The 14,724-nt window shown below is 40.7% G+C and overlaps 2 protein-coding genes across 2 annotated transcripts in view; one reads left to right on the forward strand and one right to left on the reverse strand.

Moving 5' to 3' along the window:
• LOC138004824 (protocadherin-11 X-linked-like) overlaps window positions 1-9,440 on the forward strand; it is a 19,606-nt gene extending 10,166 nt beyond the window's left edge. Inside the window, exons 11-17 of the mRNA XM_068851177.1 lie at window positions 1,295-1,383; window positions 2,077-2,145; window positions 2,910-2,972; window positions 5,855-6,067; window positions 6,857-6,925; window positions 7,769-7,820; window positions 8,056-9,440. Coding sequence (XP_068707278.1) covers window positions 1,295-1,383; window positions 2,077-2,145; window positions 2,910-2,972; window positions 5,855-6,067; window positions 6,857-6,925; window positions 7,769-7,820; window positions 8,056-8,565 — 1,065 coding nt within the window. The 3' untranslated portion in view covers window positions 8,566-9,440. The remainder of the gene's footprint in view (window positions 1-1,294; window positions 1,384-2,076; window positions 2,146-2,909; window positions 2,973-5,854; window positions 6,068-6,856; window positions 6,926-7,768; window positions 7,821-8,055) is intronic.
• Window positions 8,603-14,724, reverse strand: part of LOC137972544 (uncharacterized) — a 25,868-nt gene continuing 19,746 nt past the window's right edge. The window contains exons 8-10 of the mRNA XM_068819295.1: window positions 12,072-12,327; window positions 11,288-11,683; window positions 8,603-10,647 (exon numbers count right to left, since the gene is read on the reverse strand). Of these exons, the coding sequence (XP_068675396.1) occupies window positions 9,598-10,647; window positions 11,288-11,683; window positions 12,072-12,327 (1,702 nt within the window). The 3' untranslated portion in view covers window positions 8,603-9,597. The remainder of the gene's footprint in view (window positions 10,648-11,287; window positions 11,684-12,071; window positions 12,328-14,724) is intronic.

Consider the following 14,724-nt stretch of genomic DNA (forward strand, 5'->3'; position numbering starts at 1 on the left):
CAGACTCTTCCGTCCAGATTTACGGCCACATGTAAGCACGCATGTATCCCTCAAATGTTGAACGAGTTGTTTAATTAAACAGCTTTAACCCCATCCAACATTTTTTATAACAAAAGAAATTGAACGACCTGCTCAAGCGTACCCAACATTTGGTTGAACAGAGTGTTGAACGCAAGTTAAAGCAAACGTTGAAACCTTTCAAATCGGCCTTAACGTGAACAGCTTTAATTATACGGTTCTCTGAAGTCTTTCATGATATCGACTTGATCGTCGCTGGCAAGATGTCATGAGAAGACGCCTTCTATTATTATCTTCCTTGAAGTCATAAGAAAAAGATAGATGTGTCACTTTGCTCTGTGAGATGACTGAGACAGGATCACAGCTTTTGTTAAAACATTTGCCGAGGATAGTTTTCGTAACGGTTCATTTTGAGCATGGTTATGTGCTTTTCCACGACTGGTGGTCAATTTCATCAATACAATACTCGAACTGCCTTTCAGTATAAATTACATTACTGTAGAACTAATATTAAAAAATTCAGTATCCTTTATCAAGGACCTATAGTCTGGAATTCTCTACCAGTCACAATAGTTAGCTGTCCTTCTGTATCTATTAAAAAAAAAAATCTGAAAAACCATCTCAGTGAAAGACAATTTTTTTCTTATATTTTAGAGCGCACAACGCCTGCTCGCCATGTATTTAAAGCTAAGCACTTAGTCATTAAATTTTAGTCCAGGGAAGACTACTCGTACAAGCTTTCAGCTTCTTTAGGCTTTCTTGTCACTGCTTCAATATCTTATATCTTAGTGCTTATTCTATAACTATAATTATTTGCATTGTACATGCATGGGTGACTAAAATAAATACATAAATAAATAAATAAATAAATAAATAAATAAATAAATAAAGTTAACCCCAATTCGAAAAACGTGGGTCGATCGTAATTCAAATACTATCATGAGGAAGCCCCAACGTAGGGTTGGTGAGATGCGAGATTATAAACTTGACTTGTCAACGGGATGCGACTGACTCTCTATGGGCAGAAAGACGGAAGAACATCATCTACCGGGTGGGCACGGGAATTACAGGCGAGAAATGGGATGATAAACGACACAGCTTTCTGATATTTCACGCTTTTTGATAGGAAGCTGGTCCAGCTAGTTGTTTGAAGATGTCCTTGCCATTGATCCCATCCAAATTTGTCAAATATTATGATCTTTATCAATCTTTATCAATATTAATTAGACCATTTTACTTATGAAAAATTGACGCAGGCCTCTTTGTATTTGTTAAGATATATCTTTTACAAGATGCCGATGCAGTTATTCTAAAGACAGGCATTAAACCAATGGAGATAACAAGAAAAAGACAGGAGTTTGTCGGGTATGAAAGCATTAGTCTTTTACTCACTGTACCACTGAATTTAATATCTTTGATCTTAGAAAGATTCAGTTAAGTGTAGTTTCCAAGACTAAGGACTATAAACCGTGGGCGCCGTCTCACAATTATCTTCTCTATGTTCATAAGTTCCCAGTGGGACGTTAAAAAACCCACACACTATTCACGAGAAGAGTAGGGATGAAGTCCTCGGTGTTGGGGCTATCCTGCCTGTTCCCTCCAGCAGAAGTGGCCGGCTTGGAAGTGACGTCTCTGAAAAGATTTGTGGTTTATGAGGCCACCTAAGCAGAAATAGCCATAAGTCAAAAAGGGACTTTGCCGAGTGCTGGAACATGTAGATGTAGAGATGTACGCTTTTTGAATGGCTTAGAACTCTCAATTCTCATTCTCAGCCAATCAGAGTCCCAATCGCGACTCTCTTGCAGACGCTTTCTCGGACTCAAAAGTCAGGCTCTCAGATAGCGGTGAAAGAGACAGAATTCTCGTGAGCACAGACGCCCATTGTTTTTCCGCAACCTCAATTTTTCACTCGTCTCCACAGCTGACCGAGGAGCTTTGGGTCATTCATGAATTGCTCATTCAGATTATCACGGCAAAAACAATTTGTATGGTTTTAATTTTACATATCTTAAAACTACACTTAAATTGCGCTTTTTTGTTTATATTGAATCTATGTAGGATGCTTGAGTCCATAACTGAAGGAAAAGCTTTCATCAAGCATTTAGCACTCGAAGACGAAACAAACTCGTAAGTATTTATACGTGACTTCTTGGCAAAAAGTTCAGGAATGGTCCTGCAAAAAGTATTTGTTGTATCCTTAAAGTTAACATTTGTTATGAATGCTAAATTATTCCGATTACTGCCACAATCAAATGACCATTTACTGGATTTCCTTGCAATACGCCAAGTGTAAGAAAGAAGGTTTGTTTCCTATTTGTGGCAAGCAATTGATTATGTGTCGCAGATATTACATTAATCCTCATTTAACCTCGGGGGTTGGAGTACCTCGTAGCCGTGCAAGTTCTTACTGCTTGCATTTCTTACCCATCCAGGGAAGCAGTAAGAGCCGCGAGTCTCTATCATTTCACCATTATGAGTTGACTTTGTTGTTTCTCTGCTTGCTGCCTCTCTATTTAATAGAGCACCTTACCTCAGCTGTAAAGCTTAAGACCTCAGAAGTCACACCGGCAAGCTTGTTTTGTACAAGCGTAACTGGAGGAATCAATCACCTGGGAACGTGTCCGCCGTTTTCGCTGCTCGCACGCTCCAAAGGCTAACACGTTCCCCACTTTTGAGAGCAGTGTATGTACTTTCCGTCCTTGTCCGAGAGGACTTTACATCACTACCATTTGTAGTTGGCTAAGCAAGGCACCACATTCATTGTACCCTTAGTTCAAGGGAAGTCCGTGCGATATTGGATACCTATGCCTTCAACTCAGCGGACAGTTGCCCCGTTGAAAAATGCCTTGGCGATTACACAAATACTCAACTAATATACCATTGTGTTTTAGGACTTTCGTGACTTTTCACATTGTGAAGAATAAAACAGTGCTGAAGAGCCCTGAAATTATAAGGTAATGAATGATCCGCCCCACATTCCCCGTATTTACACTAGAGGACGTCTAGGACGCCAAGACGCATTAAACGTCTGGCCGTAAGTGCTACTAATATAAATACGGGAAACTCTTAACTTCGACGGCTAGAAATCAACTTCAGGATTTTCTTTAAAAGAGACTGGGATTCACCAACTTGAAGAGACTGTGTGCCCTTCAATGCTAAGTGCGTCCCGGTTTATTGCGTCTCGTCTTTATACTAGACGGCGTAGACGTCTGAGACGACTAAGACTTCTGTTAAGTGCGTCATTTAGACGCATCGCTACCTTGAAACGTTTAATTCGGCTAACGTTTAATGAGTCCACCTTATTTCCCGTATTTACACTAGTCGTAAGATGTCTCAGACGTCTTAGATGTCCTCTTGTATAAATACGGCCAATATTTGCGTCGGTCTGGATTAAATTCACAGTGCGAATTAAGGTAGTGTTTGCGAACTGTAGAGAAAAAAAGCGAGAATAACATCACCCGAAACATTTTTAATAACGAATGTTTAATTTAAATCTGGAATTAGAACAAAGCTTGCATGAACTTTGACAAATAACACAAAATTCCAAACCCCATAAGCGCAATAAAGTCCCGGCTACTACTTGTAACCTTGTTAGAAGAACACGTCGTAACATTGTTATAAGAACGCCTCTAACAATGTCGGATACACATATAACTAACACTGTTGGAAACACGTCGCTTTAGTCTTTGCAATACCACGTTAGGGACCTTTAGACTCTGGTACGAGGACGAGAACGAGCACAAGATTTGACTGCCTGCTTTTAGCAAAAATACTTGGAAATTTTATAACCCGTACGATTAATCTTCCTCTTTGTTAGCAGCATAGGTTCCTCAGATATTGTTATTGCTGGTAACTGAGCCTTTTCCTGTTTGAAAAATGCCAAAACTACTACCGTGTTGTTGACTTGTTTTGACATAACGACATTTTTCCAAAACCTCGTACGATGTCACGTTTTTCCCGCCAAAATGACGCTTGTTTGGGTAGGGTTGCACCTGTTGTTGACCACTATATTTCATTGGCTGTATAGTGTAGTACTTTCTATTGTTTTCTGTGCTAAATCCATTGTTATCTTTGTTCGTTCTATTGTTCTTTTGGCCAATCCTGAAGCACTTTCAATGAGGTACGACACGACCCGCTGGTTTGCGCACACTCACTGTTGTCTATGAGAAAATCTCGTACTCGTAGTCGTTCTAGTCCTAGAATCTAAAGCTCTCTATATTTCTAACACTGTCTCTAAACCAATACTTCCAAATTCCAATTCGATCCGGAATGCACGGACACATGTTGAACGAGCTCCTAAGCGCTCTTAAGGTGTTCCGTGGATAAACAAATTCCATTTCCACTTCCATCCCATATTTCAAAGGACGCCTACACGTTTCAACATTTGTTGTATGTTTGAGAAAATGTTTGACCGAAATCAAAACGTTCATCCAACAAAAAATGTTGAACAAACGACATAAAATATCCATGCTACACGTTTTAACATTGTTGATTCAACAAATGTTTTATAACAATATGCTTGAACTTGGAGCCGGGGCTTAAAACTAATGAATATGGCATCTACAAAAGTGATTTGCCGACCTTCATTAAGTGTAAAGCCCCGGCTAGACGTTGAAACATTGTCATTTGTTAGATTAACAATGTTAGCATGCATGTTTGATGACTTTTTTCAACATTTTTGGTTGAATGGAAGTATGTTTTGATTTCGGTCAAACATTTTCTCCAACGAACGAAATGATATATGAAATGAATCATATAATGAACTGCGCTGCGGATATGGAATCAAGTAAAGCTATGATCCTCGCAGTTCTGGACGCAATTTTAGCTCTTGAGTAGAGAAGCCTGAAATACCCTAAGAACTCAGGACTTCAACGGGGTTTGAGTGTGAAAATTGGAACCCACAAATGACCAGCTCCAAACGTCAGTGGCTTCATAGCTCAGTTGGTTAGAGCGTCGCACCGGTATCGCGAGACCACGGGTTCAAACTCCGTTGAAGTCCTGTATTTTTAAGGCTTCTCTACGCAATTGCTAAAATTGCGTCCATAACTGCGAAGATCATAGCTTTACTTAGCCTCCCCGCAGACGTCCTTTGGGCTTCGTTTGTCACGTATTCATTTAACGCGTGACGAGTGCCTAAGAGCGTCTGCGTGGGAGGCTAAGCTTTTCTTAATTTTCTCCAACATACAACAAATGTTGAAGCTTGTGGCTCCCCTTCAACAATGTTGTATTGCAAAGACCAAAATGACGTGTTTCGAACAATGTTATATGCGTATCCAACATTGTTAAAATCATTTTTATAACAAGCTTGGCACATGTTCTTCAAACAATGTTGAACGTTTAAAAGAGTTGCGGCAGCGCCTGAGATATTAGAGAGATATAAGGCATTTTTAGATGGTTCTTTTGTTGTCATGGTAATGTTTTACGTCACATTAAAATGTGCATCTTTTTAAGCAATATTGGTGTTTCAAATGGTACCATAACATTGCCATTAAATGAAACAGTGTTGTAGAGTTAATCTTTTTAATAACACATTCCCTCCAAATTACTGAAACCGGTTTGAGCCACCTTAAATGTTTCTGTATACGGTTAATTTTCCCCCCAAATATCCGGCACCCCCATACTTTTTTACCAAAATGTTACATCACGTATCGACCAGAAGCAGCTGTGACTTGTTCGCATCGTTTTTCCATTCCTCCTGCAGGCTGTGTTCATTTACTTAACCTGATTGGTTAATTTAGCTGCCTGCGTCCGATGATTGGTCATCATGGTCAATTACTTTGAATTGGGTTTACGGTAAAAAAAAATGATCTTAACTTTTCTTGTCTTCATAACTCAGTTACTTTTTAGCCAACAAAGAGCTCTTAGATACAACTTATGAAGAGTGGATGATTCAAGATTACCAGACCTACCAGATCCATGTGGAAGTGGTGAAACCTGGTGCTCGAGCGGCGGGTGATGACGGAGCATTATCAGCTGTAGCAGGAGCCATGATTTGCTTTGGGGTCGTGATCGGTTTCGGCGCTATTATTTTGTTAATTATATTGATTCGGTAAGTGACGATAATCGAAGGGCTGTCATTAAGGGCTGGAGGCCGGGGATTTTCCCTACCTACCGAGAGTTTCATCCCCACCTTCATTAAGGAACAATAGAGTTTTAAAAACTGCAGATTCACTGTTTTCCCCATCAACTTTTCTAATTTTCTCGCTCGCTTACTTGAAAATTTATCCACAGCCTTGATAACGGTTACAAGAATGATAATGATAATGGTAATATATGCCGGTGAGCGTACACGTGCACCTCCTAGTGGTACCGGTGGATATGCCCCTAACGGGAGAACTAAACGAACGACCGAGAAATTTAAAAGTGAATCGAAAGGCGAGTTACTGTTGAATTGCTTTATAGCGTTTTCAGAGGTTCCGCAGGGGCGAACGATATTGGGGATGCTTTCAACCTCATTGACAAGGAAAGAGCTTTTTTAAAAACTACATGGACACATTGCATGAATGGCACTGAAATTTGAATAACAATACTTATACACCTTTAAGCCTCTCATCTACGCGAGAAATCCTTTGTTAAAAAGCATTATCACGATAACATAAGTATCCAATGGGGCTTAGCTTGCGTATCTTCTCACTGGAGTCTTCAACTGAAATCATCAAGCCGTACGAATGACTATTGAAAGACAAACTGGCCTAGCAACGAGCTATATTTTCTCTCCTCCATCAGAAGAAGTGGTGGAAGGGCTCCCTTTAAGAGGATGCACAATTGACGATCTTGTTCCTTACCTGGGCAGTTTTTCGACGGTCATATGCTCACAGCTTTGGGTCTATTTTTGTAGGAGGAAACAAGCTGGGAAAAGGCCGTTTAAGAAAAAGAGACGAGTGACGTTTAATGATAAGCCGTTATAGTAAGTAATAATGATAACACAAGCGTCAATTCTGCTTTTGTTATGATGAACATTTTCAGCAGCATAAAACATAACCGTCATCTGATCCCGATGTTGTACAAATCCCAAAAAAGCGAAACATGGACTTCATATGTCTATTCTGTCGCTCTCGGTCCAGCTGGGGCCCGTTTCTCGAAAGACCCAAAAACTTTTCGGGCCCGAAAAGCCATTTGTAAAACTACCATCCGCTTTTTTTTGGAAAGCTGATATTTTAAGATATTTTCAAGATAACAAGAAGCAGAATAACTGTGAAGTTTGACGACTTAAAACCTCTCGTTTCGTGAGATACGGAAGGAATTTTGACACCCGAAAAAGGCCCGAAAAGGTTTCGGAAGTTTCGGGAAACGGACTCCACTGAGGTACAGGCGAAGACCTCTCATTCCTATACGAAGGGCAAACTTTTCAACAAGGTTCAAGTGTTGTCTTCGTCTTAATTCTTCGTCGTCGTCCGTTATTATTATCCTCATCAATTCCCGTCATCGACATTATTGCGGTCATCGCTGCCACCAACCTTTTTTCATCATCTTCTTTCAGGAGCTTATCCGCACTAAGAATAAATAACTGGTACTCTATCTTGATAGATCGTTTTCTTATACATGATTATTTTTAGATTCCTATTCTGCAGGTTTCTTTTTTCATTGTGCTTGGATTGGCCAAAAGAGCAATATTTGGTGGGAAAGCTGCTCTGTATATCTATACTTTAGACAATTTGAAAAATAAGATAACTTTCGGAAGAGTATATTTACATAGTAAATATTCATAATACTATATGCGCGACTGCCTCTCGTATTCTTCTATTTACAGCTTCTACCCTAATCCAAATGCAATTGTGAGAAATCAGGTTGAAAGTGCCCAGGTAACAAAACTTCCCAACTACATCTTTTCCTCATATTTGCTCGATACGGCGTCTAACGCATAAGTACCTATGTAAACTGACATGGCCAACATTTCGGTGTTGGATATGAAGTGATAGATGGTTATAATCATTTTATATCCAGCAAGCCAGAGTAGAATACGACTCACGTTGGAAACCTTAAAGTGTTGCAAGACTCTCTTTCCGAGGTAATTTGTTGGTTTGTTTTATTTCACAGGAAGCTCAAGAAGTTGTAGTTCACCTTCCAAACGAGGACAATAACTCTCTGGAAGGAAGTGAAGATTCCGGTGAAGTCATCATGAGCTTCGGAGCCGCCGCAAAAATGTCGGTGCTTAACGTGTACGAGGAAGACCCTACCGAAGTAAAAGGTATAAAGGATCAAGACTGGTATTTCCCTCCTCCTCCTGTAGGGCCACCTCCGCCGCCACCGGATTCCGATTCCGATTCCGAGAACGAATCAGATGCTACCGAATCCGTGGCTGACGAACACAACGCGAATGAAATAGCCGACGCTTCGGATGTGTTCGTAAACGGCAAATACTTGCCTGAGATTTATAGATCAGACGAAGACGGCGACTTTGATGGAATCGTGCTAAGTGGGTCACCTTCGGGTTCAACGATGGGTATCTTGAACGATCAGTTTGCCTGGGCAGGTCCCAGAATAGCCTCCAAGGATGGTTCGTTTCTAAGACGATTTTCTCTAAACGAAGTTAAGACTGAGCTCTGAGAAGTAAATCAGTTCACAGGCGGTCGGCAGACTCGTATCGAGGTAGTGCACATGTTTAATGAGACTTGATACCAAGATAAACTGTGATTACAAGCTTGAATAATTTTCAGGGGCTACGGAGTACGTTTAAAAGTGGGGGGCTGGGTATGGGTCACGGAAGTGTGAGGGGAGAGGGAGAGATTTAGGAGAAAACAACACCGTAGGAAAAAAGTGGGGGGAGGGGCCTGTAGGGGATATAGCTCCCAGCGGCCCCTCCCTCTCTGCGGCCCCTGATTTTGCAGCCTTTGGTGTTGTGCGCTGCCTTCGTCAAAATGGATTTTAAAGTGTTTTTGTCTTAGGCATATCCTGTTCGCGGCATAGCCAGCGAGGTTTCAAAGTTTATAGAGGTATTTATTAGAAATGAAAAACAGCGAAAAAATAATTCCTGTTGCAAACACAGTTATTTTGTGTCATACCTTTTTTATTCTTATAATTATTTAATGCAGAAATAATCTTTGTAGTTTCAACCGCAATAACTGTGTATTTTTGTATACGAATTCCTTTTGGTAAAAATAACAAATGGGAAAAAAAAACAGTTGTCAAAATGAAGGTAATCCAAATACACACACACACACACAAACTCAGCAGGCCTTACAGTTGCCTCCTTTTTATGAAATTTTAATAAAGAAATTCTATGTTCATTTTCGTCGAAAGGTTCCACTCTATTTAACCCAGGATGGCAAAGAGCCATTTTGTGGAAAACGGCACTGATTGTTTGCACGATATCCATAGGAGACGCCTTGATAAGGACGCGCTTTTTTGATACGCGGAAGGCACCCCGAAGAAAGCTGTTTTCCCTTTTAACCTGTCTTCACACAACCACATTTACATTGCCAAGTATCTTCACTCCATTAGAGATGATAAGTATAAAAATCTGGGAGACACCACTGTCCTGGCTCTCGGAATGTTGTCTTCCGGTTGCCGTCCGAGTCTCAAAAACGCGCATGCTTCAGCTCCCTATTATATAAGTACCAGACAACAATGACGACTAAATCACTTTCTGTTCCAACTGACGTATTCTCCTTGTCCTAAGCTAACTTTACTCCTTGGAAGCATACTTCTTGACACAGCCAAGAGCTTAATATCAAGCCTACCCGAAGTCACTATTACCGTATACTTAACGCTATCGCTGTTGAGCTGCCTCGCTTCAACGATACCACTCGCAAACGGAGTAAAGAACGGAAGAGCATACGGGACTTTGAATTTTGGTTCAAACGTCAGTTGCTGTTGTAGCGCATCGTACCGCTGACCGGAAAGAGCAAGAGGAATATGCCACAGAACCAAATGGAAACTGTAGTGAGAGGTGCACCACGGTTGACCGTCGACGCCAAAACCCGGTCCGGCGGTCAAACCGTGGATATTCCACAAGTCATTTAATTCTGTTCTATAGTGCTCTAATGCCTTCTCTGCTTGCTTGAGGGACTTTAGTGGGTCCATTCCAAGGTGGATGCTAAGCGTCGTCCAATCCGAGTCACTTCCCATCCAAATAGAGTTGAATTTGCTTTCCTTTTCGAGCGCTAAGCAATTCTTGTGAGTAAGAGATTCTTGAGTCACGGGAAGCATTTTAGTTCTTTTGGTTGAATGTCTCGATCTTGCAATTGTTTGAATATGCTTATGACGATTTGTTTTAAATTTATTTGAACGTTTCGTTCTCATTTGGTATTTTTTCCTCCGATTTCTTGCTGCTAAAAGCTTAAGTTCAGAAATAAAATCCTCATTATGAGATGAAGAAATCTGGGATCTTAGATTTTCATTGCCTGTCAATTGTTTCATGCTAATTGGCTTCCTCTGTTTGTGCAACTTCTTTTCCAAGCCAGATTCCTCACTGAAAAAGCTATCCAAGTGAGCGACTGAATCGGCTTTGTTTTTCCTCCATTTCTTTCGTTTATCGTTGGTTCTACTCTTAACCCTATTTCCCGTTGTACCTTGAGTGAGCACGCGCAGTCCATATGGAGTGTCATTTCGTTCTCTTTCCTTTTCAAGATGTTTTTTCATATTTTTTGGATCGAGTAGGTTGCCAAGACCCAAAGCGTACGCCCAAACCTGCACAAGAACAAGCGAGAGAACCACGGAGTCGGAATTACAACAGAGATAACGGAATTGTTGGTTTTCACTCACGTGTTCACTCAGCAGCCATGTTTTTCAACGAAAACAAAAGAAAACGTTTGCATAATAATAGAGTTGAATTCCCGGAGGATTTGGTCGGGGCTCCAACATGGCCGCCGTTTCTTTGTTTAGGGGCTTCAACATGGCGGCCGTGACGTCGTGTGAAACCGAGAATTACATCGAAGAGATGCACAATCTGTTTGGACTTAAATTGGGCAAGTTCGCTTGTTTAGGAGAAAGGAATATTCGACATGGAATATTCGAGTCAGAAAAATTAAACTATCAGCTTTTCAGTTTTTTCTATCAGTATTGCAGCTAGAATCAGTTTTGTCACGGGATAAGCTGAATACAGAATAACCGCCAACTATAAATGGAATTGAGTCTCAAGTAAACTTTTTGTTAGTGCTGCCCTTTCCAGTTCTAATCGGCTCTTTAGTGACTCTACGATTTCAAAGATTTTTAAGGTGCCCATATCACACTGGAGTAACTTACAAGACCTTGTAATGTCATTAATTCAATGGGTTCGGAACATTCTTAAAATTAGTGCCGTCCTCATTGTCGGCTTTGCATAACGTACCTGCCCATATAAGGAGTCAGCCATTAGCCAATCAGGCGAGCCCTTTTCATGGTCCCACCACGCATGATAGAAACCTTCTCGCTCATCCCACAGAGTCCTGTCAATCTTAGCCCTGCCATAATCAAACGCTAGCTGAATTGTCGAAGCCAGCTCTTTTTCCTCTAGCATCTCAGCCAGGCGTTTACCGACACGTAATCCCAGTAGATACATAACGCTGTTGTAAGTCGTGTGGTCGTATCCTTCGAGATAAATAATGTCATAGGTACAGGTCTTACGCAGTGGTAGGCCCGTACCTCCGGTGCTATCACGCATAAGCCAGATTAGCGCTTTGAGAGCCGCTGGCCAGATATCCTGTAACAGTTTCTTATTGCCAGTCCAGAGATAAAGATGATATAACTGAAACAGATAAAACTGAGGGTTAAAACATTAGTGATAAATTCTTAAAAAGGTTTGGGTCCAGACGTAAAAGAAACTAATAAGTGGTATTTCTTTAGGACTTTCAAGTTTTAATCAGTATGTCAGCAAGAGGTCTAGAGTGTGTTACAAGATTAAAAATGTTGTTCCCTGTCTTACTCAGAAATGGTTTATGCGACAGCAAAAGCCTCCAGGAAAAGGCGCAGGACACGGCGGGTCGCAAAACAACAGTTACTTTAAGAGTTCGTGGTTAAAAACTAAAAGGCTGTGTTGAAATTCTTTATTTTAATTACTCTTTATGGAACGCGATTTCTTTACTCAAGAATACTTTCTAGCTTTATCTTTTTTCCAATTGTTTTTATAATCTTACCTGTGCCAAAAAGGCCGGTGTAACATCCGCCATGACTCTTCCACCTGCGGTGTCTAACCTGTTTGTTCTGTTATGGCATCCCCACTGTAACCCTAAAGTCTCCTGAATCCACCCATCTGGGTGCTGATTCTCGGCCCAGGCTCTCACGACGTTCTCCAACAATTCAGGAAAAAACAAGAGATAAGGCAGTTCCCGCTGAAAATCATTGTGAACGGAATCAACGTCATTGCAGTCCAGTGCCTCCCACTGGCGCCACCTTGACAGGATATAAACAGTGCAAGGGAAAAAATATTCTAACTTTTCAATATTTTAGGGTGCGTTCGATTGACCCTATTCCGGAATAAGAATACGTGGAGTGATGATTTAAAACGGTATGTCTGGCGTTTTGAAGCAACAAGGATAATAAATATATGCTTAAAATGTCATTTTAGCAGGTGTTTGACAATTTTAAGGTGAATCTCCGTAAAAGCGAAGGATTTCCAATTTCTGTTCCAAGTATTCCTATTCCGGAATACGGTCAATCGAACGCATCCTTAGTGTCGAGGAAAAAAGAAGCAACAAAATAAAAGGTGTCCTTTATTGAAGAATAAAATTTAAAGCAAAGCCGGATTTATGACAACAAGACTGAAATTAAAGTTAAATAATGGAATAAATGGCGTGAATTGATATCTGACGGCGCCCTCTGGCCCATGAGCAAAATCATATCATGGGCTCAAATCCAGATAACACAATGAATAATAGCGCTCAAACGGGAAGCTCAAATGCTGCAATAATATCGTGCCCAAATCGTCTATTTAACAATTAGACCCGTAGCTCTTTCGGGCCAATAGGGAGTTTAAGAAACCACAACGGCTACGGGGACGAAAACGTCACTTGAAAATATCACTTTGATCTATTCTAAGCATTTCATGATTATTCCATTTTTGTTTAGATTATACAATATGGGCGAAGTGTCCTAAAACTGGATTGGTACGGACGCATTTGAAGTAAAGAGTGAGACTGAAAGACTCGCTGTAGTTTGTCCACGTTGTCCTCAAAACCTTAAATTTGGTCATTTCACGTAGTAGTTTTGACGAGTACGGAATAGAAATGTTCAATTATGCGTGCCGCATGTGCAGCAAGTTCTTTTAACCAATAATATTACTGCTTTTTGGCGTTGTCGTTGCCGTATCCGTTGTTATTTCTTAAACTCCCTAATAGCCCATGAGGCGAAGCCGAATGGGCTATTGACCCGTGGCCCTTGAGGGCGAAGGGTCTAATTGTTTTAGTATCACCCAACTAGTCGGACAGAAAAGGCAATAATAAAGTTAGCAAGAGCAAGTTGAAGAAATATTTGTTTGGGAATAAAACCAACAAAAGCGTCACGATTTTCGCTACTTGAAGACAGTAGCGTAGCCAATTAAAACGCAGGATTTGCATTAGTCCACTAAAGTAGTTGGGTGATACTAAAAGTGCTTAGCTCAGCTTATGCTACGTGATCTTCTCTTTGCTCTTGATGATTTCAACAGAATGTGTCAATAGCGCCAAGTGGAAGGAAAACGCGTGCGATATAATAGTCACAGTTGGGCTTAAAGACTGGTTTCCATATAATCGTCTGGATCGTCCCGATCGCCCCAGTCGTTTCAAAGCTTAAAGGGGCTAGGTCACGCCATTTTAGGTAATTTTGTTTAATTTTGTTAATTATGAGCTCTAAACGTCAAATTGGCAAAGCAAGAGTCTTTCATTTGCAAAATCACGGCCACATAACAACTGAGAATGATTTTCCAGCTTTGTAAATGACATTTTGATATAGACTGATATAAATTTGAAAAAAGGTGGGTCGACGTTTTTCAAATTTACCCAAATTCAATCCATTTCAATCCACTCCAGTTTTGTCCATCCATGTCCCTTCTTGGCTTAACTGTGTTTTGTTAGAGTTGTTCTATAGTTCTGAACAGTTATTTTGATATTTTAGTTAATTCTATGACCATTCGATCAGTGCTGAAATTGCCTAAAATTGCGTGACCTAGCCCCTTTAAGCAACGACAATACAATACAATACATACTTAATTGACCGCTCCCCATAGGGGCTTTTCAGGGCCAATGAAAGACAATGAACGAAACGACAGAACACAACAACAACAACAACTGTCAAGAATCCCAACTGGCCGGAGGCAAACCAGTTGGCTATTTACAAGTGCAGCGGGGAAGTTGAACCTGGGACTACCAGGAACAAATTCAACGAGTGATTAGAACGGGTCTTGAACCCCGGATTTCCGGATCTCAAGGCAAGCGCCCTAACCACTGGGCCACACTGCCTCAACACTGCCTCCGTTGTCTCCGACAACGGAGACGGCAACAAGAACGTTACAAATTTGCATATTTAGTGGGCAAAAACGATAGCTTTGCACGCTCTGCTCGTGCGTTTTTCACTTTTGTCCGTTTCTTTGCCGCCGTCCGCAAAACAACGTGAAATAGCCGAATTTGAGGCTTTATCAAGGACGTCAGCACTTGAAGATAAATTTTCATTTGCTCCCAGTATCATTGCTTTTTTTTCTAATAAGAAAATTTTATTTTGCCACCCGAGGTTGTCTTTTTAAATATTATTTTTATTTTAACACTTACAACACTTACATTACTCTACTTACAATACAATACTTAGACTAATTACGCT

The sequence above is a fragment of the Montipora foliosa genome, chromosome 1 (assembly GCF_036669935.1).
Source record: "Montipora foliosa isolate CH-2021 chromosome 1, ASM3666993v2, whole genome shotgun sequence".
NCBI lineage: Eukaryota > Metazoa > Cnidaria > Anthozoa > Scleractinia > Acroporidae > Montipora > Montipora foliosa.